The following is a 27614-nucleotide window of genomic DNA, read 5'->3' on the forward strand; positions in this document are numbered from 1 at the left end:
TTTTCAAAAAGCCCGCGCGGGGGGCCCGGGCCGATCCGTTGGGAACGGCCAGGAGTCCCGCGAGGGCGCGCGAGGACTCGGCGTGCTGGCGGCAGCAGGTTCCGCACAGGAGGCGCCGGGACAGCGCGCAAGAGGAGCGCGCCCGTCCCGCGGCCGCGGAAAACGGAAGTGGGCTCGGGGAGCTGTCGGTGATTGGCTGCCCGGACACGTCCCTCAAGGGGCTGGCGCGAACGCCACTGCGGAGTCGGGCCCGGGGCTTCCGGCGAGGGGAGGGAGGGAAGACTGCGGGAACAGCCGCGCGGGCCGCGGGAAACGCCCCGCGGACGCGCGCGGAGGGCGCCGGCGGGCCGTCTCCCGGGCACTGCGGCCCCGCGCCGAGTGCGAACGCCGAGGCGGAAGGGCCGGCGGACGCCCGGCGGCTCGAGGCCCGGACGGAAACCGCGGAGGGCGGGGAGGCCACGGCCTAGAGCGGCGCTGCGGCGCGGTGGGCGGGACTAAGGCGAGCGCCGAGCCCATTGGCCGGCGGCCCCGGCGTCGCTCGTGACGCACCGCGCGGGGAGGGTGCGCGCGCCTTCAGCGGCCTCTTTGTGTGGCGTCCGGATAGGGGAGCGGAGGTGGCGGCCGCGGCGGCCCTGGTGGGGTTCCAGCGTCCTCGGCTCGCCCTCGGGCCGGCAGCGCGCCCCTTCCCTCCCCCTCCCGCCCCTTCCCCGCCGGTGGTGGCGGCGGCGGCGGCGGCCCGGCCCGGGCTCCGACGAGGCCTCGGCGACCGCTAACGGCGACGGCGACGCCGCGGAGCGCGCAGGGCGGGGGCAGGGCCCGGGCGGCCGACATGGAGAACTCGCAGCTGTGTAAGCTGTTCATCGGCGGCCTCAACGTGCAGACGAGTGAGTCGGGGCTGCGCGGCCACTTCGAGGCCTTCGGGACGCTGACGGACTGCGTGGTGGTGGTGAACCCCCAGACCAAGCGCTCCCGCTGCTTCGGCTTCGTGACCTACTCGAACGTGGAGGAGGCGGACGCCGCCATGGCCGCGTCGCCGCACGCGGTGGACGGCAACACGGTGGAGCTGAAGCGCGCCGTGTCGCGGGAGGATTCGGCGCGGCCCGGCGCGCACGCCAAGGTGAAGAAGCTGTTCGTGGGCGGCCTCAAGGGCGACGTGGCGGAGGGCGACCTGATCGAGCACTTCTCGCAGTTCGGCGCGGTGGAGAAGGCGGAGATCATCGCCGACAAGCAGTCGGGCAAGAAGCGCGGCTTCGGCTTCGTCTACTTCCAGAGCCACGACGCGGCCGACAAGGCGGCGGTGGTCAAGTTCCACCCGATCCAGGGCCACCGCGTGGAGGTGAAGAAGGCGGTGCCCAAGGAGGATATCCACGCGGGCGGCGGGGGCGCGCGGGCGGCCCGGGGCGGGCGCGGCGGTGCCCGGGGCCGCGGCGGCGGCGGCGGCGGCCGAGACCAGAACGGGCTGGCCAAGGGCGGCGGCGGCGGCTACAACAGCTACGGCGGTTACGGGGGCTACGGCGCCTACGGGGGCGGCGGCGGCGGCGGCGGCTCGTACGGCGGCAGCGACTACGGCAACGGCTTCGGCGGCTTCGGCAGCTACAGCCAGCACCAGTCCTCGTACGGGCCCATGAAGAGCGGCGGCGGCGGCGGCGGCGGCGGCAGCTGGGGCGGCCGCAGCAACAGTGGACCGTACAGAGGCGGCTACGGCGGCGGCGGCGGCTACGGCGGAGGCTCGTTCTAGAAGCCGGGTTCCGGATGCCGGGCGGCGGCGCCCCTGCCCCCCGCGCCCCCCCCAGGCGCCCTCGGGGGAGCCGCCCACCCGGGGGGGCCGCAACCCCCCGTTTGCCTGCCTGTCTCCCTCTGAAGGTGGACTCGGCCCCACACACACATTTTTGTGTTACAGTCATTGATGGACTCTATTTTTTTATTATTACTTGGACCTTGGTCGTTTTTATACTAGCAAAATGTCTTGTTTTAATTTGTGTTTTTTTGGGGGCGGGTGGGCGGGAGGGAGTGAACTTGCTGATTCTGTAGCAAAACCTGGGTGGGGGTTGGGCGGGCGGGTAGTTTACTTTGTTGTAAGGACTTGATACCTGGCTACAGCGTTTTCTATGAAACCTACTTGGATCCCATGCCTGAAATTTGGAAGCATATGTACAAACAAAAAATCATTTTTACGTTTTATTTTTAATAAATCATTGTGTTTGACCGTACATGTCTAACATTTTCTTTTCTAGGATCCACTCTTTACCGTTTTCAAAGGGTATTTTTTTTCTTTTTCTTTTTTTTTTTTTTTTTTGCTAGTTATTGATGTGTACTTTGAGGAACTTAAGAAGAGGTCCTGTAGCTTATTTTTTTTTCCCTTCCTGTTTGCCCAGCTAGTGATGTGTTGAATTTACCTTTTACAGACAAAACTTTGAAGTGGTGGATGTGGCTGTTTAAAAGTTTCTGTGCATCCATCTGTTTGTAATAAGCGATTTGCTTATCATCTTGACATAGTTGGTCACTTCTTTCTATAAGAATTTACTTCAAAATATGTACTGTGTAGTTTTAAAAGAAATAGTTTGTGTTTTAAGCATGTGTTTTTATTCATATAAACTGTTTAAAACTTTTTTAGATGACCTAGTTTCATCTTTACTGGTTTGTCTGTAATGAATGGTTACAAATAAGGGTTATATTTTACCCTAACACTAAATGATTTTTTTTTTTTTAATGTATTTTCAGAGCAGGTTTAAAAACCGCTTCTTCCCTAAATCTGAACTTTGTCCTTTTAAGTCCAGCCTATGTAGCACCATCTACTGGTAGAGTGACAGTATAGCTGCAAGACAGTCGTTTTTAAATAACAGCTTGTTCAGGACAATTTCATCAGATTTAGCAGTTTGCTCTCGGAAGTCCGCAGGCTTGAAAGTCCCGCATTTACTTGTAGTTGAGCCGGGCCTCCCAGGTGTGCATTTAACAGCCCATATCAGTCACTTTTTCTACGTGAGATTTGACAATGTAAACTGCTATGCATAGCTTGGGCAGTAGCCCCGAACTGCTCTGGTAGCTACTGAAGCAGCTATGTGTACCGGGGTTTTAGGTGCAAGTTGTAAAACAAAATATCTGTATTCTGCTTGGTTAACGTGTATTTGTAGCCCTTCATGCAATAGAATTCAAGTTGTTGTTTATAAAAAAAGAACAAAAAAAAAACTGATAATAGGGGAAACTTGCCTTCCTGGATAGAAAAATAGAATAGTAACGTTTATGGATATCACAAATAAAGAATTCAATTCTTTACATGATTGAGTGAGAGTATGTATAACCTGGTGGGTGGCTGCAGAGGACCAGTTAACTTACCGGATTTAATGGTATGGTAACATTTTTGACTCGGATTTTGAAAGCCCAAAGCCTTAAGGTATCAAGCTTTTGGGAAAATATTTTTCATTTTACATTTTAAGATAATTTTTTTTTTTTTTTTTTTTTTTAGTGTTGGAACCTTATTTTGTTATTGTGTAACTTCTGAGGTCTGATTCTTGCCAAAATACTGTGATTACCAAGGCTTTTAAAGAGGTAATTGACACAAATGCTAGGCTAGTTGAATGAATGATAGCTGATGCTTGCTTCAGATTCTTCCCACTGATGAGGTAGGGGTAAGTATTTGGCACACGGAGTAAAATTTGGATCATGTTTGCCAGCTTAGCTGGGCTGCCCTGAAGTTTCTGCTTGAATCTACACATGCTCCTCGGGAGATTTAATTCGTTTTTTTTGGAGGGGGAGGAGAGATTGCCTCTAGGTTCAGGAAATTAATCTGAAACTGTATTATGTGCTACCTCTGACTTTTGCTTATTTTGGGTGAAGAGATTGTGAGCTGGTAGAAAGTGGAAATCACATAAGTCCCTGTTGGAACCCACATTCATGGTATATTGATAGCTCAGTACTGTGTGTTCCACCCTTAGAAATAGATGTAATTGGATAGTAGGAAAGGAGTTTTAACATTTTTAAGCACTTCCTGTATTCCCTGGCCAGCCTTGGCATGTGGAGCTGTCTTTTGAAACGGTTTGATGTCTTGGCTCACCTGTGAGAGTCTGAACAGTACTTTTGACTTAGGTCAGGAGGTGGTGATAGAGTCCAGCCCCCTGGGTATAGGTTTTCATGCTTGTGTATGTGAAGATCTTTGTATTTCAGGTACTTGGAGTTTACATTCTAAAGTAATCGCTAGTTAAAAGATAGTTTGGGAATCTTACGCCTGAGTGTGAGCACATGCCTTTGACAGAGCACTCTGCTCTCCTACCATCTGGGCCCTGGGGATCAAGCTCATGGCTGCAAGTGCTTTTACCAGTTGAGCCATGTTGGTGGACCTGGAAGATCTTAAAGATGGCAATGATAAAAATGTTAAAGGTCTTTAAAAAAAGGTGCACACACTTGTGTGGGTGCAAGGGAGTGAGTCAGGTTGCTGTAGAGCTGAGAAGGTGGCAGTGAGTCCCCTGGAGCTGGATTAGATGTGGGTGATTGTGAGTTGCCAGATGTGGGGGTCCTCTATAAAAGCCAGCCATCTCCACACCCCACAATTTCGAATCTTCAAAGCTTAAAAGTGCTTTAGGTTCATAAAGTGCTATCAAGTCTGAACGAATGCATTCCTGTTTATATCCTAATGTGGAATCTCAGTTTTAGGAAAATCATGGCAGATGGCTGGTAGTTTGGAATTTAGGATCCCTTGTCTCAAGACAAGTGACGGTTGATTTGTAGACTTTGTTGTTTGCACTCTTAAGTTGGATCACTTGCATTTTAGGCTGCTCTCTAGTGTCTGGTAATTGAAGGTGTGGAAGTGTACCTTAGGGTGTGGGTGGGCTTGAGCATCAGCTGTCTTTAGCTAGTCTGTGGGTGTGACCTGTGTAACATCCACACTTGACGGTTTCTTCCGGGTCAGTGTAATAGGGAAAAGCTCCTCTCTGCCCTAGTTTGGCCATGTTGGCTCCCCAACCCACCTTGTTTTCTTGCAGTGTGTCCCTACCTAGCTTGAAACTTGCTATGTAGACTAGGCTGGCCTTGGGTAGCCTCCTGCCTATCCAATACTAGCGTTAGGGCATGTGCTCTTTTGTCTTTTTGGAGGGACCAGCCAAGCTAAGTGGGACTGTTTTTTTTTTTTTTTTTTCCCCTCTCAGTGTCTCATTGTAGATGAGCTGCAGGTGCTCTTTTTTTCCTGCTCTCTTAAAAATGAAAAAAAAAAAATTTTTCCCCCAATAAAAAGTTCCTTGAAAGCCTAAGAAGTAGATAAGTGTTAATGTTTATTTCTTTTTGTTTGTTTGTTTTTCAAGACAGGGTTTTTCTGTGTAGCCTTGCCTGTCCTGGACTTTGCAGACCAGGCTGGCCTTGAACTCAGAGATCTCCCTGCCTCTGCCTCCCTAAGGGTTGGGATTACAGGCGTGCCCCTACCACGCTTGGCTGGAGTCTCCTATTTTAAAAGAATGTTTTGATTGGGGGGGGACAGGCTCTCATGGAGTCCTAGCTGGCCTCAGACCCCGGGATCTACCTGCTTTTGCCTCTGAGTTCGAGATTGCTCAGCTGCTCTTCTGAAGTAAACATTACTCTTCCGAATTTGTCCTGCTTGAAAGGGCAGACTATCCGGTTGTGTGTTCATAGGTGATAGTAGCAGCATTTGCCTTAGCTCAAATTGTGATTTACCAAATACTTTTATCAAGAAGCTTTCTCAAGAACTTGGAGAGATAACAAATTGGGAGGTGCTGAGTGAGGCTTGCTCTGGGTCAAAGGTGTAAATTTCCTGATTGAGACAAGTCCAGTTTGCTATTTAACCTGCTAAGTCAACTTATTTTCTAGACTATGCAATTGTTTAGATTTTTTTTATGATTTGATATGGTTTTCTAATCACTCACTAATTTTTTGCTAACAGTCTTTGAGAGAAACCCTTAGATTCATTCTTGTGATACATTCAACAAAAATTTTACTAGTAAGGGGCCAGCAATTTTTTTTTCCTCTTAAGATACGTGTAGTTTTGTTTGGACGGAGAGAATTTAAACCGTTATGACAGTACCAGCATTTGAGTTGGTCCTCTAAGCAGCAGTGACTATTACAGAAAAATGTGACAGGTGTTTGAACTAGTTTTAATATTTGCACATTCCTACTGCTTGGCTGACATGCAAAGCAGTCATTGGGTTCCTTTCGTCATTGTCTCTTTTGAATATGAGACCACGAAGACCTTTAAAAGAGCAGCCATTTAACTTTTATTGTTTTTGCCAAGTACTAATAATAGCAAAACCAGCTGTGGGACACAGACTAATTTATTCAGTTTTGGAAATACCAGTCACCTGAGATTGTTAGTGAAAAGTGACTCGGCGCTAGAGAGCTGCTCAGTGCCGAGAGCACTTGTTTCTCCTACAGAGATTTCCAGCACACACGGCAACTCGCAGCTGTCAGTCCAGTGCTCCTCCCTCCTGTGACCTCCGAAGGGCACAGGCCTCCACCTGGCACACACACGTACATGCAGGCAAAATGCTCCTGTACACAAGAAAATAAGTCCAAAAGGATGACATCAAAGATGAAGAAAACATTCCACACAGCGGTCTGTAGTTTGAGGCTCCCCGAGAAGCTACAGTCTCCATGACTCAGGCTCTTCCGGGTCTCCTCCTTTTAACTAGGAGCAAGCTTTCCCGGTGGTTTGACTAGTTTGGTGAAAACGAAAGTCAATTTTCTGTAATTGAAAGGGTATGAATGCAAGATAAGTCACTTTGGAAGCAGTGAAATGGTTCCAAAGTAGTGAGCTGGAGTTACTAGCTTGAGATTAGAGTTAGGTACAGCATAGGTGTACTTGCTTTTTAAATTTTCTTACTAAATATGGGAGATTTTAATTTGGAAATTTACTGGGTGACTGTAGTTGAGGAAAAAGGAGCAAAGTGATTAGCCACTGAGAGAGAGCACCAGATCCTGTTTTGGGATGGAGGCCATTGTAAAGATACAGCCTCTTGGTGATGGCTAATTTGTCACCTTGACAGCTGGGCAGAGGAGTCTCAGGTGGGGGCGTTGTCCCCATCAGATTAGGCTGTGTGCAGATCTGTGCTGGATTGTCTTGATTGATGTTGGTATGGGACCCGTCCAACTCACCGTGGGTGGTGTAAATTAAAGAGCTCAATGAGCCCTAGCAGGGCAAGCTAGCCAGGAAACAGTGTTCCTTCCCTGCCTGCTTTGGCTTCCTTTGATGATGGATGTAACTTGCAGGCCAAATAAGCCCTTTCTTCCCCAGGTTGCTTTATGCCCACAGTGTTTATTCCAGCAACAGAGAAGTAAACTAAAACAGCTCTGAAGAAACGAGTAGAAAGCCATTTGAGGGTTTTTTGTTTCGATTTTGAGACAGGCTCTGAGGGGACCTTACTATTTAGGGTACCCAGGTCACAAGAGTATTCTGGAAATAGTGGCACATTTTTAAGCAGTTAAAATTATAAATTTTATTTTTAAATATAAAACTGACACAATATAAGTATATTAAAATTATATCTTAAAATGACACATGTAAATTATGGGAAGTTGAAGTGACCTAGCTTCCGTATAATGATAACTGCCTCCCTCCCTGATTTTTTGAGACAGCACATCACTATATATACTATATACTCTATATATACTGGAACTTTCCATGTAGACCAGGTTGGCCTTGAACTCACAGAGATCCGACTACTTCACCCTCCCAACCCTCCCAAGTGGTGGAATTAAGGGTGTAGTTTTTTTTTTAACTACTTAGTTTTTTGTGGGTGTGGATATTTGCCTATCTGTATACCTTTTGTGTGTAGCGCCTGGGGAGGCCAGAAGAGGGCGTTGGATCCTTTGGAACTGGAGTTAGAGGTGTGGAGCCGGTAATTGAAATTGAACTCCGTTCCTCCAAGAGCAGCCAGTATTCCTCATCACTGAGCAGTAAGAGTATCAACAAGACCCTGCCACAAATTTAATAAGATCTAAACTTAAGTTTTGCTTCTTGTTCCCACTTTCTCCAAACTGAAAATTGTCTTCTGCTGATTTCTGATGGGCTCTCGAGTTTTCTCTCAATTTCCCTGATGTGTGTAATCCCTTCAGCCAGGCTGTAAACTCTTGGGCTTTCTAGTCATACCAAGTTTACGGAAATTTATCCATAGCCAACTGATGTAACTCAGTGAGCCTCGGCTGAATTATAAGCATGCTATCAAGAGATATGGAGAGTTACCAATTCGTCAGTCCCCAACTCACACTCCTTCATACTAGGGATTGCATTAAGGCCCTCGCACAGGCAAGCGCTCATCCACCCAGCTACAACAGACCCAGACTGATTTTTTACTTTCTTTTTTGAAACAGATTTTTACTGAGTTAGGCAGGTTGGCCTTGAAGGAATCCTCTGTAGTCGGCCTTTTTTTTTTAATGCAAAAACAACAAGGAAAGAACTGAAAGGTGAGAGCAGTAGGTAGAGGACCGATGTTATTAATTTAAAGTTGAATTAATGGTCATTCGTGAATCTGTGAAGGAAGCAGGTTTTTTTTTTTTTTTTTTTTCTTTTTCTTTTTGTGAAAAGCGCTTTCCCTTTTGTTATGAGAGATACACAGGTTTACCAGCAGGGGGCACCAGTTGTGGGCTGCAGCTTTGGGAAAGGAACCGAGTTCTTGGAAAACAGCCTGAGAGGCCGGAGAGCCTTCGGTGGTGGCTTCCTCCTGCTGCCTTCGAGTTGACTTTCGGGGTCTGAAGGGTTCCTCACTGGCTAAGCCTGGCTGGTGACCAGAGGACCTTGCTAGAGGAGAGGTTTGGATGCCAGCTCTGTGGAACGCCCTTAGGAGTTCCTAAAGCAGAAGTGAGGTACAGTGTGTCTGGGCCAGGCACCTGAGGCTATGGTTTCCATGGACACCTCGCTTGGCTCTCGAGTCTTGGGAAAGTTCCTCTCTCTGTGTCTTGGTTGGCTGATCCCGTAGTAGGTAACAGTGGGCTCCGAGGTGTGCAGACCTAAGTTAAAACCCGAGCTTTGCTGTTTGCTACCTGTCCTCCGTCTCAGTCAAGTCACTTAACCCTTAGACCCTCAGTTCTCCCCTGCTTACACCCTTAGGGTAGCGACTCTCACCCGCCTACTGCTTCCATCCGTCTACATAGCTCCTCATGTCCTGGTGACCCCTAACCATAAAATTGTTTTCATTGCTGCTTCCAAAGTGTAATTTCGCTGCTGTTATGGATCATAATATAAATATTCGACACGCAGGATATCTGATAGGTGACCCTCAAAGGGGTCACGACCCCCAGATTGAGAAGTGCCGCCGTAGAGGCTGTAAAAGTAAGAAAGGGTGTGTGTGGAGCGGTGAGGGGACCTGTGCATGCTAGAGGTGTAAGGCAAGCATCTTGAGCAATGGCTCCTGAGGAGACTTCCCCAGGACATGGGCTCCTCCTTTCTCAGAGCAGAGTGCTGAAGGAGGGAAGGCCAGGGTCCCTCTGGACCAGGTACTGACCTGTTCACCTTTTGACTGTTTGGGGGTGCTAGGTCCTTTCGCAGTTTCTGCCTGCTTTCCCAGGCACTTTAAGTAGTTAGAGTCCACTCAGCAAGTGGTCCAGGTTCTGGTGGGAAGTTTCGGTGTACAGCTTAGGGTGGGCCATTCTTTAGCTCCAGTCTTCCTCGGTCCTTGCTGGGCCTGCTGGCAAGAGTGGCTACCGAGGCTGGATGATGGCTTCACAAACTGGGGTCCCCCTCCCTCAATAATTGTTTTCTTGGTTCCAGGACCAGTGGGCCAAGGATGTTTAATTGCTTTGAAGAAGATGAAAAAGACTATGGGACCAGTTGCTACTAGTGATTGCTCAATGCTCATCACCAATGGGGCTCTCTGCTGGATGCTTCTCTTCTATGTTTAAACCTGAGAACCGGTGGCGGTAGCGGCTGACATTAGGCTCCTTCTATGAAAGGGAAGGTGATGTTCCAAAGGTAACTTGTATGGGGCCATGCTTCTGGAAAGTACACCTGCACTGCGCCCTACTAGGACCTTGAAGTCGACATGGTCTCCTCATAGGTGCATTCCAGGCACCTGTTCCTCATCCTGGGCTCTGTGAGGTAGAGCCTAACTACCCAGTATTTTTGAGATATATAAATTATGCAGAATTTTCCTTTCTAGGTGTATAGTTTTTAAAACACAGTAGGTTTTTTTAAAATATTTTATTTTAATTATGTGCATTTGTGAGTGCAGGTATCCTTAAAGATAGACTCACACGGGTGGTTGTGAGCCACGTGACATGGGTGCTAGAAGCCAAATTCAGGTCCTTGGCAAGAGCAATGTGTGCTTTTAACCACAGAGCCATTTCTCTGGCACCCCCAAGTCAAGATGAAAAAACAAAAATAAAAAAATAAAAACATTTTCCTCCTCCTCCTCCTTTTCTCCCTGAGACAGGGTTTCTCTGTGTAGCCCTGGCTGTCCTGGAGCTCTGTAGACTAGGCTGGCCTCAAACTCATGGAGATCCACCTGCCTCTGCCTCCTGTGTACTTTGGATCTCTTGATGTGTACACTTTCAATCACTTAGGTAAATGGTTCAGGTACACAGTTTGACTTGAGACCCAATTTTGCAATGCAGAGGGATTTTATCCAGCAACATGGCTACTCTAGCTGGAACACACACACACACACACACACACACACACACACGCCCTTTGCACACACCTTTAATCCAAAACAATGAAGGTAAAGTTAGTTTGTAGAAGGAAGCACCCATATTTGAAAGTGACATGTCATTGAGAGACAGACAAAGTGATGAACCAGAGAAAGATTTGGCAGAATTAATCAGGATAGGATACACTCAACTCTCAACAGAAGAGACAGGAAAGAGAGGACTTAGGAAATCAGTGCAGAGAGGAGGCAGTTTTACCAGGATGATTTTATAGAGAGAGGTTGAAGAGAGAACAAACTAGACACAGGTGAAGATAGGATGAGCCAGAGAATGGGAAGGAGCCAGAAGATCAGAAAATATTGCCAAAGTTAGTGTTGGGGCCAAGCAGAGCAATTCAGTGAGAAACTGAGAGAAGCCAGGTTGAAACAGTCAGCTTGGAGAGGAGTTTGAGCAAGAACAGCTGAACTGAGCCAGCCAGCAAGAATTGTGTGAACTTATTCAGCAGTAAGTCTCAGAGGCTGAAAATGTTCTAGGCCTAGTTTAGATTGTATGGAGGCTAGAAGCTTCCAGGACTAGGCCTAGGTTAGCAGATGGAGGAAGTAAGCCTCAGAGACAACAATTACTTCAGGAGAATAAAAGAGACTTTTATAGTGCTGTTTTATGATGCCTGCAGAGGTAAGAGAGCAAAGCATTGGAGAAGTAGAGGAAAAAGCTGGAAAAGAAGAAAAAGGGCTGGAAGAGAAGTTTGGTTTCTTTGCAAACTGTTATGTTTTTGTTTTAATCCTAAGTGTGGGATTTTTAGTTGGTCCATGCCTGTCAATTGTCTCGTGCAGAGTGTGGCTTTTGCCAGCTGGCAATGGCCTTCCACAGGTGGCACAGAGAGGGGCGTGGCCTAGGACTCAGAGTATAAGTATGAGGGCTGAGAAAGAGAAGGTGTGGCATTCGGTGGGGTGGTGGAGTGTGGCATGGAGCAGTTCGGAGAGACCAGAGGCCAGAGATAGTGTGGTGGTTTAGAGCAGACAGACAGAGGGAAATGCTTCAGCATACAGCAGCGTGGAGGGGCCTGCTCGCTGCACCTGTGGTTGCTGGAGATTGGTAGAGCCCTGAGAGAACCCCTTGACCCTAAACAGCTGGGAGAATAAAGGGGTCTGCGTCCCCTCCCCCTACTAACCTTTCCTCTTCCACGTAAGGGTTGGGAGGTTGGAGGGAGGTTAAGGCCTAAACACCTCAAATAAAAAAAGTTAAAAAAAAAAAACACTGCAAACGGCCCTTATGGGAAGGAACTGTTGCCATAACTGTCTTTAGAGGAGGTACTGGCTCCTGGTGCCAAGGCAGAGAGTAGGAGAGAGAACTTTCTAGTCCAAATCCAGACTGAAAAAGGAAGTCAGCTGAGAGCCGGATGATTGTGAACAGAGTTGGTATAGATCTGGATAAATTGCTTTGGGGAGCAGACCTGGGGTCAGCAGATGTGCTGGGCTAACTGAGGGTAGCCCAAGGCAGCGAGAGGAACCTGGACAGTGGGTGGTGGGACAAGCAAAGGGTAAGGATTTTCCTCCAGGCAGGTACCGCTTTGGTCCTGTTGATTTTCTCCTGCTAGAATCCAGAGTGGCTCTTCTCCATCTCAAGTCCAGCCGGGAGGATTAGCTTACCCTGAACAGGTCGGAGTGTGGCCCAGACAATGTTTGGATAATAGGCAGAAGGTGTAAAATGGGGCAGAGAGCAGAAAAATGCTCCAGCAGCTCTCCAGAGAAGGGCCCTTGGCTCCGCTAGCCTTACTTCTGGTGGATGGCTTTCCCAGATGGCCTTCTCCACCCTGCCACATGGATAGTGGGTGGCGGGAAGAGCCGGTGTGATCTGACACACCATAGTGACACCGGTTCATATGGTAAGAGTAGGTTGCAAGGAAAGCACCTGGGGCTTTATGTTGGCTTCAGTCCTTCCTTTTGAGGCGTGAGTGTGTTCAATCCTTAAGTATTTCCTTTTCAGATCCCCCCCTCCTCTTTCCTGAATGGTGAAGACGTGAATGAGGGCACACACAAAGGGAAGTCAGTTTTATATCCCTCTTGTGACTCACCCCATACTAGCTGCCTGCCTGCACCCTGGCACAGATCCTGGGATGCTGAGCTTCTGTGGCCCCCGTGACTGACATCCAGAGGAAACGGAACCACAGAGCTGATTAGAGGAGGAAGCGAAGCAGTGGGAGGAAGATAGGAAGGGTTTGTTGTGAACAAATGAAGATGTGGGGCTGTGGGGTGTCAGCAGTCACTCAGCGCTCTTCTTTGAGGGAGAGTGGCTTTGGGCCTCAGCTAAGAGGACACTCGGGTGTCTGGAGATAAACTTGGCGACTCACACTTTTGTCGTTTTGAAGTCAGAATGTTATGTCAAGTTCAAGTTATTGATACTTGTAGTTTTTATAACTGTGTTCCTCCTTTAGCCTGATGACCTTAGGTCTGTACAACACTGAAGAAAGCTAACATTATAATTATAATAGTGACACGTGAGCATCTCATATTTTCACACGTTGTTGTACCCTCCTAAAGTTCCCCATAAACATGAGAGCCCAGTAAAATTTCCCTCTTAGGCAGGTGTCCAGAGATCAGCAAGGAGAGCAGGGGCATTTTCAGCTTCTGTAGAATCACAGTTATTAGAGATGAAAGAGACTGTAGGGATTGTGTTGTCAAGGGGTCAGCAGTACAGAAAGATTACCTGAAGCCACTGAGCCAGTGCATGCTGGAGTGGCTCCAAAGGTGCCTGGTGTGTTGGTGGGTGAGGAGTCCTGGAATAGGGATGGGTACTCACGTCAGTTTTTCTGCACTATCAGAGAAGCTTCTAGACTCATCACTAATTGCCCCAATTATCCCTAAGCCCTGGTTAGGTGTAGGAGACACAAACTAGCTTCCAGCTGTCCACAAGTTTGCCTTGCAAGCCTGAGAAACAAGACATGCAAATACCAAACTCCCCAAGCCTCTCAATTAGGGGCAAGAACAATAAGGGCAACGCCCTTTGCAGTTATTTTGGAGGCCAGTGTGTGATTTAGTGAAGGGTTTAGAAGAACTGTGGTTTACTGCCCTTCCATAAAGACTGAGGATGGGGCCAGAGGAGCCCTTCCAGGTAGGGTCAAGAACTAGAAGGTAGTGCCCAGGACACAGGAGCTTCATCTGGAGAGAGCGCAGTATTAGACACGAGAGCTGGAACCGCAGACCTTACCAAGCTCATCTGTAGCAGTCAGGCACGGTGGCCCATGCCTTGCACTTGGGGAGGCAGAGGCAGGTGGATCTCTGAGACCAGCCTCATCTGCAAAGTGAGTCCAGGACGGTCCAGGCTACATGGAGAAACCCTGTCTCAAAAAACCAAAATAAATAAATAAAAAATAAAAAGAAAGCTGTTTTGTTCTGGTGGTCTTTCAGAGGGTCCAGGATAACCGCCTGACAGCGTTCTTGGGATCCCTGCAGTCGTCTTTGGTGTTTTGTAAAACAGGGGCGTTGTTTTAGGAGCACCTCCTTCTCTGCGCGTAACTCATCTGGCTCTGCTCCCACGTCTAATTCCTCTTATTCATTTCGGTTCTGTGACACCCACCCACCCAAATCCTACCTGTCGTACTGTCACCTCTCAGAATTTACTGTAGGCTTGGGGCGGGGAAATTAGACAGAGCTGATGTGACAAGCGAATTTCCCCAGGTGGGTAAACTCCATGGCAGGCCACAGAGGGGCCTCCTCATTCCGGCAATCTGGCCTGGCCCACAGACTCACAGCCTAGGAGGAGGAGAGGACAAGAGGAGGAGGGGTCAGCTTTTCTCAGCTGGTGAGGATTCCTCTGCTCCGTGGCAGTGCAGAAGAGGAGACAAGGGACTGTGCAGTGGGCTAGTCGCTAGGGCTGGGGATGCCTGAGCAGATGTGCAAGCAGCTGGAAAGGTGGCACAGCCCTTGGGTCGCCGCCGCCGCCGCCGCCGCCGCCGAAGCTGTGGCTGTTCCTAGGAGACAGAGAAGCCAGCCTGCGGGGGAGGGGGAGCGAGTGGGTTGCTGCTTTTAGCAGCTGAAAGGGCTGCAGGGAGCTCTGGGTAAGACATTTTCTACCACGGTCGCTTCTGCGGTGGAAGCTGCCGTGAGTAAGTCAGAGGAAGGAGGCTTGGGAGGGAGGAGGTCTCAGCTGCAGCCATGCTGAATCACTGTTGCTGATCAGAAACCCTCGCGGCGCTGCTGGGAGAACCCGGAGAGCAGCGCTAGTTCCCCGGGTGCATGCACAGTTTGGTGGATACTGACCCTGCCGGGCCTCCCGCAATGGAGGGCGAAAGGTACGTTATGTGTAAGTGCTGGTGTGTGCAGCGTGCATGTGTAAGCAAATGCGAGCTTAAGGTGTAGCCATCGGCATTTGTTTGCATCAGCTAGGCAAGGCTTGCAAAGCCTGGCCGCTGCGGGATCCCAGAGCAGAGGGAGGGCAGGGAAGTCCCTTTGGAAACCTACCTCTTCCAGGACTCAAGGTTCCGGAGACCAGGCTCCTGCCAAGGTAAGTCTGGCTTTGCTGGGCAGTGGAGCACACGGGAAGAAGGAACTTCCTGGCTGGCGTTGGGCAATAGTTTCAGCACGCCTGGAGCCAGGATCACCCTTTTCAGGCCGTTTTTTCAGGGAGGCGGTCCCTTTCCCCCAGGGTGTCTTTCTTTGGTGGGGGGTTTGATGTTATTGCAGGGCTGGCCTAGGAGACGACACTTGTTCACACCTAGGTGGTTGAATCTTCAGGAAACGTGCCAGGTGGATGGCTTTCCTAAAATCCAGTCTGTGTGTGTAGGTATGTTCCCGGACACTGGCTTTGTGTGCTGGGACCAGCCGAGGAGAGAGAAACCCGGTCCAGTGACATTTGCTCACCAACCGTTTTGTCCGTATCAAAGTTTGAGAGCTGCTGTGTGTCTTAGAGGAACTCCGGTTTCTTCCACCACAGACTTTTAATGAAGCAGCTGAAAGTGTCCGAGTGCTTGCAGCAGACAGGAATGAGCTGACCAGGGTTTGTCTCCTGGCAAGCTGGAGTGTGTACAGTTCCCGTTTATCCGAGGAGCTGATCCTCCGCTGTGAAGGCTCTCAGTGCAGGGACAGGTTTGGCAGAAGTCTCCCGAGTGCCACCGCCTCCTCACCCGTGGGTTGGCGCTGAGGACAGGCTTTGCCGTTTCCCTTGAGGAGGACAGGGAGAGAGCCCGGTAGTCTTTTCCTCCAGGTCATGAGTTGCTGGCTATGGGGGGCAGGCACATTTGGAGAGCACCTTCAAAAGTTTGTCCCCACTCCGGCTCCCGTGAGAACAAGTGTGCTTCATTTCACTCTCCTTTCTGTTTGTTTGTTTTGGTTTTGGTTTTTTGAGACAGGGTTTTTCTGTGTAGCCCCAGCTGTCTTGGACTCACTTTGTAGACCAAGAGGCTGGCCTCGAACTCACAGAGATCGGCCTGCCTCTACCTCCCTGCATGCTAGGATTATTAGGCATGTGACACCACCAGGCTCTCACTTACCTTTCGGAAAAAGCCCTAGAGACCAGTGGTTCTTGATAGCCCACCCACAGGAAGGGTAGAGCAGTGGCTCTCAACCTTTCTAATGCGGTGACCCCAAGTATAAAATTATTTTTGTTGTTACTTCAAAACTGTAATTTTGCTACTGTTATGAATCATAATGCAAACGCATGTTTCCTGATGGTCTTTGGTGACCCCGGTGAAAGGGTTGTTAGGCCCCTAATGGGTTGAAAACCACCGTCCTAGGACTTTTTAGACTATGTGTACTGCCTCGCACCCCTCTCTTGACGACAGGCGCCCCTGTGGGGCATCAGAGGCCTTGGGGCAGAGGCGGAGGTGTCCTTTCTCTCACTGGTCTGGTTGGTAGCTGAGGGAAGGAGGAGGAGAGGAGGCGAATGGCTCGGGACCTGTCTGCTTGCACCACCTGCAGCGTCTCTGGGCTGAGTGGCTGGCGTGGGAGTGCTGCCAGCCGAGCATTTGGGAGCAGAGTCTGTGTCCACAGTTCAGCGTCCTGCTTCGTCACAAGTCCTTGTACCGAAGGGCTCTTCCTCAACGGGTCTGCGAGGGCACCGTTTGTCTGTGGCTTTTGGGTACCCATTGGCTTTTTGTCTACCAGAGGCTGACCAGACACAAGAAATCGAGTGGAGATTTCCAGCGTTTACCAGGCTGCCCAGATCATTACTTTTTGTCCCTGTTCTGGGGACAGATTGCAGTCTTTGATTTGCCTCCTCTCTCTCTTTCCAACACGTGGCCGTTCACGCAAGAGTCCCGTGTGAGACTCAGCTTTTTTAGTCTTTGTTGATGGTCTTACATACAAACCTCTGTGTGTGTGTGTGTGTGTGTGTGTGTGTGTGTGTGTGTGCGCGTGCGTGCGTGTGCGTGCATGTGTGCTAAGACAGGGTCTCTCTATATATCCCTGATTGTCCTGGAACTCACTATATAGACCAGGTCGGTGATCTCTGATCACAGAGATCTGGCCTACCTCTGCCTCCAGAGACTGGGATTAAAGGTGTGCGTCACCCGGCCAAACCTCTTGTTGGTATTTTAGGTCTGAGTGAGAGGTCCAGCTGGCCTTTTTGTATTCCTGCTTTGTATGAGTTACAGGTCCTCAGACTTGGAGACATGTTCTCACAAGTGAGGATGGTGTCTTGTACTTCTTAACATCCCTCACGGACTCCTGTATGGCGTCACCAACAGCAGGTGCTGGGGAAAAATTTTCTAGCTGGTAACACAGGAAAATTTCGTTAATTCTTTGAGAATTTCTTACCGTACATTTTGATCATATTCATCTCTCCTTCCTCATCCCCTTCCAGACCCGTTCCCACCTTTTTAACCCATCGAGTTCAGCGTTCTCTCTCTCCCTCCCCCATTCCTTCCTCAACCTTTTCGGTGCAGTGTGTGTTATCCAGTTACCACTGGTGTGGAGCCTTCCCTGGGCTGCCATCCATACACCAGGCATTATGTCAATAAAGAAAACTGACGCTCAGCTGGGCCCGGTGGCACACACCTGTGATCCCAGCACTCGGGGAGGCAGAGGCCGGTGGATCTCTGTGAGTTAGAGGCCAGCCTGGTCTACAAAGGGAGCCCAGGACAGCCAAGGCTACACAGAGAAACCCTGACTCTCCCTCTCCCAGCAGCTATCAGACGCTAGTATCTCCTCAGCTTGGGAGGGAGGCTGGGATTGTGTGTGGCTCCAGCTTGCACAGATCCTGGGCGTGCTGTTGTGACTGCTGTGAGTTCCCGTGCACAGCTGCCCTCTTATCTGGGAAAACAGAGTTTCCTTGAAATCCTCCACCATCTCTGCTCTTGCGCCTTTTCCACCTCCTCTTCCACAAAGACGCCTGAGCTCTGGGTGATGACACAGACACCCAGTTTTCTCTTATTCTCTGCATCTCGGTCTCAACTGCTGCCTTTTGTGATGAACTCTAACTAAAAAGGTGAGAGAAGAGATCGAAACCTTTGAGCATCCCGGCTATGGAGCTGATTCTCTCGGCTCCGCTTGAAATGCTTGAGATGAAGGAGGAGGCGGAGGTGGCTTCGGCTTCTAAGTTTCCTGGAAACCAAGAGTGAAAGCAGAGTGATTGGCCCAGGCCACGAGCCCAACCTCCAGGGACTGGAGACATTCCGCCTCTCGTGCCTGCTCCACATTTAACCCGCTGAAATGTAATTGGGGCTATTTTTAAGCATTAAGACATTTCAGCCAAGAGATGTCTATGAATTATTTTCTTTCTTTGCTGTGAGGGTCTGGAAGTACCTTTTACCTCGAAATGTCAATCGAAAGCGTGGGCTTGGAGTAGCACAAACTTAGTAATGTGAAGTGATTTACGAGCCGTATGACCTTGTGCATATCATATTTTTTACTGAACTGTTTTTTGCATGTAAAGGGAACAACATTTTTCGTGGGGTTGTTGTGAAGATTGAATGAGGCGGTGTGTGCACAGTACCTAGTATTTCTTTTTCTGGTGTGGACAGCGGCTGCTATCATTCCTGGACCTTCTCTTGCTGTGCCGGCCCTGAGGGGTGGACAAAGCCTTTAAGATTTTCCTATAACCGTTATCCAAAGCAGATGATTATGTGGGACTATTTGAATGAAAAAAAAAATACAGAGAAAGCTAACCCAAATTCTCTGCATAGTAAAGTGTCTCACAGGGCTTCACATCTCCTGTACTGTTATTATTAATGATTATTATTATTTTTTTTTGAGACAAGGTTTCTTTGTGCAACATCCCTGGATGTTCTGGAACTCACTCTGTACACCAGGCTGGCCTCAAGCTCAGAGATCTGCCTGCTTCTGCCTCCTGAATGCTGGGGTTAAAGACATGTGCCACCATGTTTGGCTCTCATTGTTTTAAGGTTTCACCGAGATCTATTTTTAAAAATTTTTTAAATTCACTTTACATCCTTGTGGTAGCCCCATCCCTCCTCCCCTCCCAGTCCTACCCTCCCTTCTTTTTTCCCTATCCCCCTCCTCTTTTCCTCAGAAAAGGGGAGCTCCCTTTCCCATCTACCTCAGCTCATCAAATTGCATCAGGACCGAGCATGTCCTCTTTCCCTGTGTCCTGGCAAGGTAGTCCTACTAGGGGGAAGGGATCAAAAAGCTGGCAAGTGAGTCCCTGTCAGATATAGTCTCCACTTTCCTTACTAGAGGACCCACTAAGCTGCCCATCTGCTATACCTTTGTAGGAGGCCTGGGTCCAGTTCCTGCGTGGTCCTTGGTTGATATTTCAGTCTCCACAGGCTCCTCTGGGCCCTGGTTAGTTGGTCCTGTTGGTCTTCTTGTGGAGCTCCTGTCACCTCCATATCCTTTTCTCTTTCCTCCCACTTTTCCTACACATCATCCAATATTTGGCTGTGAGTCTCAGCTGTTTTGAGGCACTCCTGGGTAGAGTCTCTCAGAGGACAACTCTGACAGGCTCCTGTCTGCAAGCTTAGCAGAATATCGTTCACAGCGTCAGGAATTGGCACTCTCCCATAGGGTGGGCCTTTGGTTGGGCCAGGCATTGGTTGGACATTCCCTCAATCTCTACTCTATCCCTGCACATCTTGTAGGCAGGGTAAACTTTGAGTCAAAGTTTTTGTGTGTGTATTGGTGTTCTTCTCCCTCTGCCAGGAGACTAGTCTAGTCTAGACTAGTTAGAGGGTGTCCTCTTCAGTCTCTATGGCCTCTACTACTAGGAGTCTCTGCTTGAATCCCCCCACATATCCTCCCAGGAGCCTACCCTGACTGAGGTCTCCAGCTTGTCACAGAGCTACCCTCACCCTCAGTTTCTCTTTTCTCTTCAGGCCTTTGTCCTCTCGCTCTCACTCTCCCCAGGTCTAATCTCCCCTCTCTTATCTCTCTGCACCCCCTCTCCTACTTGCTCCCTCTCTTCAGCCACTACCTCTGTCTATTCTATCTCTCCTTCCAAGTGAGGTTTATGCTTCCTCTCTTGGATCCTCCATGTTATTTATCTTATTTTGAGTCTGTTCCTCGTACTGTGTTTACCCTGTACTATATGGCTAAAATCCACTTATAAGTGAGTACATACTATATACATCTTTCTGGGTATGGTTACCTCACTCAGGAGGATCTTTTGCCAGTGAGTTCAAGGCTCTTCCCTACTTTCTTTTCTAATAGATTTGGTGTATCTGATATTATGTTGAGGTGATCCACTTGGATTTGAGTTTTGCGCAGGGAGATTAATATGGATCTATTTATATTTTTGTACATTTAGACATATAGTTAGACCAGCACCATTTGTTGAAGATGCTTTTTTTTTTTTTCCATTGTATGGTTTTTACCTTTCTTTCTTAAATCTACATGTACACTTGCACACCAGAAGTGGGTGCCAGATCTCATTATAGATGGTTGTGAGCCACCATGTGGTTACTGGGAATCGAACTCAGGACCTCTGGAAGAGCAGACAGTGCTCTTAACCTCTGAGCCATCTCTCCGGCTCCCTTCCCTTTCTTTATAGATGCATGTGGGACATAGCTGCCCAGTGTGCATGAGCTGGGTGCTGCTTGCTTAGGCTAAGACCTCAGAAAGAGCTGTGGAGTTGCACTTCTTTTATAGCCTTCCCAAGCTCTCTAGCTCTAGGGCTAAATTTTTCTCCAGAGGGGAATCACCAAGGCTTCATGAGTAGGGGAAAGTGATTCATTCTCTCTCCTCCTTCTTTCACTCCCTTTACCCCCCTCTCTCAAACAATGAAAATGGCAGTTGCCTTTGCTGTTGGTATTTTCGTTCAGATTTGAAAATCAGCCTTGTGGATGGATTAAAAGAAAATTTCTACTCGCAAGATAAATTCAGTTTATAGCAACAGAAAGTGAAATGGTTGCTGGGAGTAGAGAAAAAGGGATTAGGGACTGCCTCACCGGTGTGGAATTTAGAATCTGGAAGAGAAACTACAGTGATGGATAGTGGTGATGGTTAGACAGCAATTAAAATGGACTTCGTGATAAAAATTATAAATTTTGTTGTGTATGCTCCACACACACACAAAGACATAGACACACAGGTACACACAGACACACACAGACATGCATAGACACATGACATACAGAGACACATGACAAAGACACGCAAGTACAGACACACACAGACATAGATGACAAACATAGACACATGCAGAGACACACGACATACACACAGACACACACATAGACACATACACACACACAGACACACCACACACACACACACACACACACACACACACACACACACACTTAGGTTGAGGCTGGCAGAGCTACAGCGGTTGCAGAGAAAAGCATCTGTTAGAAGAGATGTCATCTTAAGGAGAGGTTGGCTGCCCATTTTTCTTAGAGTTGTACAGTTTTCATCACGGAAAAAGTAGGAACTCTCCTGCTTGAGAAGGCTTTTAGGACAACTCTGCTGTGACCACTTCTATGTGTCCTCAAGGGTGGCTATTCTCGGCCAGCTCTCATCCCAGTAGCCTGCTCCTGTGCCCAGGGAGCTTCTGAGGTGAAGTACTTGTGTGTTTGCTCCAAGAACAGCAATAAGTAAATACCAAGGAGGCACCTGGGAAGTTGCTTCCCTAAATGCTGGATTTGGCGTCAACAGGTAAAACCTATGTCCACCAATGTAACATTGCTTTCTGTTCCATTTCCTGCTAGCTGATCACTTCGTCCTCTCCCAGAGACTACAAGTTGGGAACAGACTCTTGGGCAGAAAGTTTTGGGTTCCCACCCCTCCTGAGACAGAGGCACATGATTACAGTGGTGACCACGGAAACCAAACTTTCCATTTTGGATTATAAAAAAGAAAATATTTGTTCATTCAAGTAAAGCAATTTGTTTATTTTTTTCCTTCTACTTCTTTTCACTCCATAGACCAGGCTGGCCTCAAACGCAGAGATTCTCCAGCCTTTGCCTCCTGAGTGCTGGCATTAAAGGCTTAAGCAACCATTTCTGGCTGTTCTCAAGAGATGGCTCAGAGAAAGGGCACTGGCTGGTCTTCTAGAGGACCTAAGTTCAATTCCCGGCAACCACATGGTGCCTCACAACCATCTATAATGAGACCTGGTGTATACATAATAAAATAAAATAAAATAAAATAAAATAAAATAAAATAAAATAAAATAAAATAAAATAAAATAAAATAAAATAAATCTTACAAAAAATAAGTTCTTGAATCTTTCTTTCTTTTTCCTTTCTTTTTTTTCTTTCCTTTTTCTTTCTTTCTTTGTGTATAAAGGGAATAAAATCAGCAAAAGGAGTCTTTTCATTTCACACCCAGAATTGGCTTTTTAGGGTTTCTCTGCTAAGTTTTAGATTGTTAAGGCCAATCCAGGCAAGAACATTTTCCTCTGTGTGTTCCAAATCTCCTGCTTTATTTGATGACATCCCCACTATGGAAATGACCTATTTTTTTTTTTTTTAAATTCCAGATGAACCCTAAAAGTAGGTTAAATTGAGCAGACCAGTGGGAAGCCATGTAAAAAATAGTTTGAGCATGCTTTGTTCTAAGATTTTTTTTTTTTTCGTTACGTAAGTTCAGTAAATCTCAGGATGGAACATGTGACTGTCTATGATTTGTGAAGGTCTTAGGCTGGTTTCCCCTTTTGAAAAGAAGGTTTGTTTAATGTTATCGTGTGTGCTTGAATATGTGCTTGCATGTATGGAGCTCCGAAGAGGGCACCACATCCCCGGGAACTGGTGATATAGAGGTTAGGAATCACCATGTGGGCCCTGGGAACCCGACCTGGGTCCTCTGTAAGACAAACAGTGCTCTTAACCACTGAGCCACCCCTCCAGCTCCCTACTTCCCCTTCGACTTGTGAACGCACACCATTGCCTCTGTCATAGTGTGGCACACGTGGTGAGTTTGGCGCTCATTCAAGCCCCAGGCAGCCTTGGCTTCCAGAAAGCCTCATTTCAGGAGTGTGCCTCTTCTTGTCTGATTCTGCCTGCATGAACGCAAGTGTTTTCTCTCTTTATATAACTTGTTTCTTTTCATCCTCACTGTAGGTGAAGTCATGGATTAGGCCTTCAGGAATGTGATTAGTTAACACCAGTTCTTGAAGTTGGCCGTGTGGTAGGCATGGCAGCAACTACCAACAGCTTTCATGAATCATGGCTGTCTCATGGGAAGGGCTGCCCGGATCAGAAACATTACAATTATGTAGGATTTTCTGGACAGATTCTTATCTCAGCTCCAAGAGACAGTAGTTGCTGCTTCATCCTATTGATCTGAAGATGAAACTAGATAATGGATGTCAGACGCTTTAGCACAGCCAACTTCCAGTGAATGCTGCCTGTGGTTGACTGTCCTCTGGGAGTCAGAGCTCTCTGATGCGTGTCTAGAGTGTCCCTGTGTGAGTTATTTCACAGCCTCATCCCGATGCAGGGATGAAAGAGTGAGCAGCTTACACGTTACTTGGCGGCCCAGTATATGAACACCTGGATTCTGGTGACTAGATATATTCAGGTGCTGAGTTCTTCATCAGCCAAGATGTTGACATCTAAATTTGGTGATTTTTTTTTTTTTTTTTTTTTTTGTCTTGAACTTTCCGATAGGGTTACTTCCTTGATCTGTAGTTTGTCCAGGGTCGCATGGGTTCAGAAATCTGGTCTTTTTATTTTATTGTCTTGTCAATGTCTATGGGTGTTTTGCCTGTGTGTACATCTGTACACAAAACGTGTGTTTGGTGCCCTTGAAGACTAGAAGAGGGTGTTAGGTATCCTGGTTGTGAGCTGCTGCTTGGATTTGGGAGTTGAATCTGGGTCCTCTGGAAGAGCAGCCAGCACTCTTCAGTGCTAAACCATCTCTCTAGTCCAACCTGTTGATCTCGTTAGGAGAAGCAGAACCCCTCCCCCCCCCCCCCGCCATTGACAACCTCACGAGAACCTGACATACAGTGGGTGACCGGGCCACCATTAATCTGTAGTAAACTGTGTTACCTAGGGCGGCCAGTGTCTTCATTCCCTCTGAAGGGGACCCTGACTGTGTAGTGATTTACAGGCCTCAGGCTCTGCGCTCAGACTGAGGACTAACCAAAGAGCATAATCTGATGGTTAAATCACTTTTCTTTTTACACAGTGGGAAAGGAGAGGGACCTACAGCTGGCATCTAGTTTTTGGTTTTTTTCTTTCCAAAGGATATTTACTTTGCTGAGAGATTCAGCGTGGTCTTATTGGAGTGGTTCTGCCTTCCTTATGTGACCCTGCCTTTCTTTATTGTCTCGTCTCTAGCTCCAATAAAATGTTGTTTTTTTTTTTTGGACCCCATGTGTGAGGGCTGGCGCTAACCGATTGCTTCTGAGCTCTGTTGTATGAAGAGCTGTGGAGGGGAATCTGTGAGCCTTGGCTGCCTTGCTTGGGCTGCTTGTGCCCCTGTGGGTTCCTCCACACTGTCTGTGTTCTGGAGGTCCTCCCTCCAGGCCCCAGCCTCCCCTGCTGGCAGCTTCCTTGGAGGTCCCCCTTTCACAGGCCTCCTGCCTTCCCCTTCAACTCATTGCCGGGATTTTTCCCACACAAGGACCCCAGGACTCACAAGGTACTCAGTGACACTCTGCCTGTCTGCCATTCTCTCCTCTCTCCTGGGTGCTGGCCTGTTCCCTTTCAGTCCTGCTGATTTTCCATCATCTTTGCAGGGGTCTGGGCTGTGCCTCCTCCCCTGCAGTGGGGAAGAAGGAAATGGAAGGAGAGAAAGCTGTGTTTTAGAGCTGGGAAGTGAGGAAGCACACGGCAGTCGGTTGGTGGTTTCATCCCACGATTCATGTACTTGAGGCTCGTTAGGGTGGCTGTCATCCCAGCAGGCCAGAGGCAGGCGGATCTCTGTGAGTTCGAGGCCAGCCTGGTTTATAAAGGGAGTCCAGGACAGCCAAAGCTACAAGACAGAGACCCTGTCTTGAAAACACAAAACAAAACAAAAACAAACAAACAAACAAAGCTGGGGCTAAGGTGCCATCTTGGTTCTCAAGGAATCAAACCTAACAACAAAGCTGCTTATTCAGGAATTTTGTGACTCAGTTACTCGATTTGGCTACTATGAAAATGAAACAAGATAAATCGCATTAACATGTTCGCATTTTACTCTTGTCTGAGCCTTTGGACTTGGACGTGTTGTTTCTCACAGGAAAGGGCTGTGCAGGAGCATGTACCTGTCCCAAGAGACAGGTTGGCAGCTTGAAATTTCAGGGAGGACAGTTTAGCCTGTGGAAATAATAAATACCTGTGATAAATCAGAGCGCCTTCCCCTTGCCCAGCTGTAGCCACTAACCAGCGTACCCTGTGTGGGAAGGCAGACAAGGAAGAACCCTTCAGAAGACACAGGCCAAGTGGTAAAACCCCCGGTAGGGGCGGGGTCTAGCTCATCACACGAGGCTCTGAGGTTGAGCTAGATGTAGGAGAGGCAAGGCGGTAGTAGGACGTGGCCTTAGGCAGACACGCTTCACTAAGCCAAAGAGCATCAGGTACTTAGGCTGTTGCAAGCAGGTTAGTTACAGGGTGGTGACATCTCCAGGGCAATGATGGGGAGATGGAAGACCAGGATGGTTCTCCGAGATTCATTCCGAAGCCCGTGAGGAAAGAGGAGGAGGCTTTGGGACAAAAATGCCTGGACCATGCTGACGTCGTGGAGGAGGTGATGGAGAGAACCCAGGCAATAGATGAGGCAGAAGGGAGGTTGTGGTAGTAGGGCCAGGAGACGAGCTCCACAGCAGAGACAGCAGAGGGCGCGGAATGAGAGTTGTGGAGGTAGGAGACAGGAGTGTGCGCAAAACAAGCTACCAGGGATGACTGCCCAGTTTCCAGCTTGGATAGGCTTGTTCCTCTTGGTTATGTCTAGTGAGGTAGAGAAGACAGAAAGGAACTGTAGCTCGATATCCCAAATTTAGGGCAATTTGGGCTGTGTGTGGATTCAGTTATGTAACAGGAGGGGAGAAGGGAAGACAGTGGCCATCAGATTGGGGATTTAGAGGGTAGGGGAAGTGGTGGATTATACAGAGGCATAGTCAGGGCATGCACACATTATATATATATATATGTGTGTATATATATATTTAGTTGTTGTTGTTTTTTGTTTTTTTTTTTTTAGAGATAGGTTTCTCTGTGTAGCCCTGGCTGTCTTGGAACTCACTCTGCATGAAAACCAGGCTGACTTGAGCTCAGAGATCCACTTGCCTCTGCCTCCCAAGTGCTAGGATTAACAGTGTGCACCACTCCTACCCAGCAATGTCTTTTACGTATACTTCTATAATAGTTTCCGTGCATTCATTTATAGTTTAGCCCGAGGCCAATTCTACCATCAGTATCTGCTCTTGTGGGTGGTAGCTGAGTCAGCCTGCATGGCCCACTCTGCTTTCCTGTCTACCACTTGTAAGGACAAATGACGGGTTCTCAGCTCAGAACCCATCCATGGCCTTCGTCGAGGGCCCGCTGTATCCTGCTCCTCTGCCGGGTAGGCTGTTGTGAGTCATACAGTGTTGTGGGGTACACACCGGAGAAAAGACTGCTTGGACATGGTGTAAGCCGGTAGAAAGTATGAACCAGCAACGACTACACTGGATGCTGGGGACCCCAGCGTAGCCCTGAGCCTTTCTCAAGCTGAGTTTTAAACATAAAAAAAAAAAAAAAAATCCTGGGTTGACATAGTTCAGTTAACAAGAAAAGTTGGCCAGCAGCAGAACTACAGAAGGTAAAGAGCAAGGTTAGCACATTTAGAGGACCCCCCCCCCCAGCACTATGGACGTTGATGGATTAGGCCTTTGTTTTCCTTTTGACGGGCGATCCTGTTTCATGCTGAGTTTTACAGCCTGGATGGCACTTCCATCATGGAGTCAGTTGTGCTAAGGCCAAACAGCTCGTCCTGGGTACATGGCCCTTACCTGCCAATATGTTGAATCTGCCGTGAAGAGACGATGGCTAGATAAGAAAATGAAAAAGCGATCAGACACAGCCATGTTCTGTGTACCAGGTGGCTCGCATGCTGGAAATACAGTAGTCATTTAGGAAAAGAATAGTTGGGACTGAAGTATTGCAAGGGCTGCCCGGAGGAGGCAAAGCTGAATCGGTCCTCACAGAACGGGCAGGCAGGTTGTGATCCTGGAAAGGGGGAACTAGGTCCACAGCGGGGCAGCTCCTACTCAGTACATAACGGTTCTCAGTCAGTATTTGGGTGAGGTCAGGCTAGTGGTTTAGGTTCAGTTCAGGGGTGTATGTGTGTGTGTGTGTGTGTGTGTATGTGTGTATGTGGTGCCTGAATACTAGGCAGGAACTGAGGCTTTAGCCTGAGGAATTTCGAGATTATTTTCATACAGCAGTTTTGAAAGACTATCTATTTATTTCTATTTTTTTTTTTAACTACCCTGGCTGTCTGGCTCTCTTGTAGACCAGGCTGGCCTTTGAATTCAAAGAGATCAACCTGCCTCTGCCTCCCTGAGTGCTGGGACTGAAGGCGTGATCCAGCACACCCAGCTCTTAAATGACAGTCAGTCTTGCTTGGCTGCTAAATACACCGGGCAGATGGCCACTGTAGACTTTGCTGTGGGTGGCGAGGATATGAACGACATGGCCCACTCACTTTCCATAGGAGCAGCTTGGCGGAGGT

General features: G+C 48.4%; 2 protein-coding genes across 5 annotated transcripts in view; both read left to right on the forward strand.

Moving 5' to 3' along the window:
* Positions 1-340: 340 nt before the first annotated feature.
* Hnrnpa0 (heterogeneous nuclear ribonucleoprotein A0) lies at positions 341-3273 on the forward strand. Its single transcript, XM_021654279.2, has one exon. It carries the CDS (start codon positions 830-832, stop codon positions 1736-1738), a length of 909 nt encoding a protein of 302 aa, XP_021509954.2. The 5' UTR covers positions 341-829; the 3' UTR covers positions 1739-3273.
* An 11024-nt stretch (positions 3274-14297) lies between these two features.
* Positions 14298-27614, forward strand: part of Klhl3 (kelch like family member 3) — a 109760-nt gene continuing 96443 nt past the window's right edge. Inside the window, exon 1 of one of the 4 annotated variants that reach the window (XM_060380584.1) lies at positions 14298-14869. Coding sequence is in view for 1 of the 4 variants with exons in the window: in XM_060380581.1 (XP_060236564.1) it covers positions 14814-14869 (56 nt within the window). In the remaining 3 variants the exon portion in view is untranslated. Of the gene's footprint in view, positions 14870-15000; positions 15082-27614 lie in introns of those variants that run through there. The other 3 variants (XM_060380581.1, XM_060380585.1, XM_060380582.1) reach the window with 3 other exon arrangements.

This window comes from Meriones unguiculatus, chromosome 3 (assembly GCF_030254825.1).
Source record: "Meriones unguiculatus strain TT.TT164.6M chromosome 3, Bangor_MerUng_6.1, whole genome shotgun sequence".
In the NCBI taxonomy this organism is placed as follows: Eukaryota; Metazoa; Chordata; class Mammalia; order Rodentia; family Muridae; genus Meriones; species Meriones unguiculatus.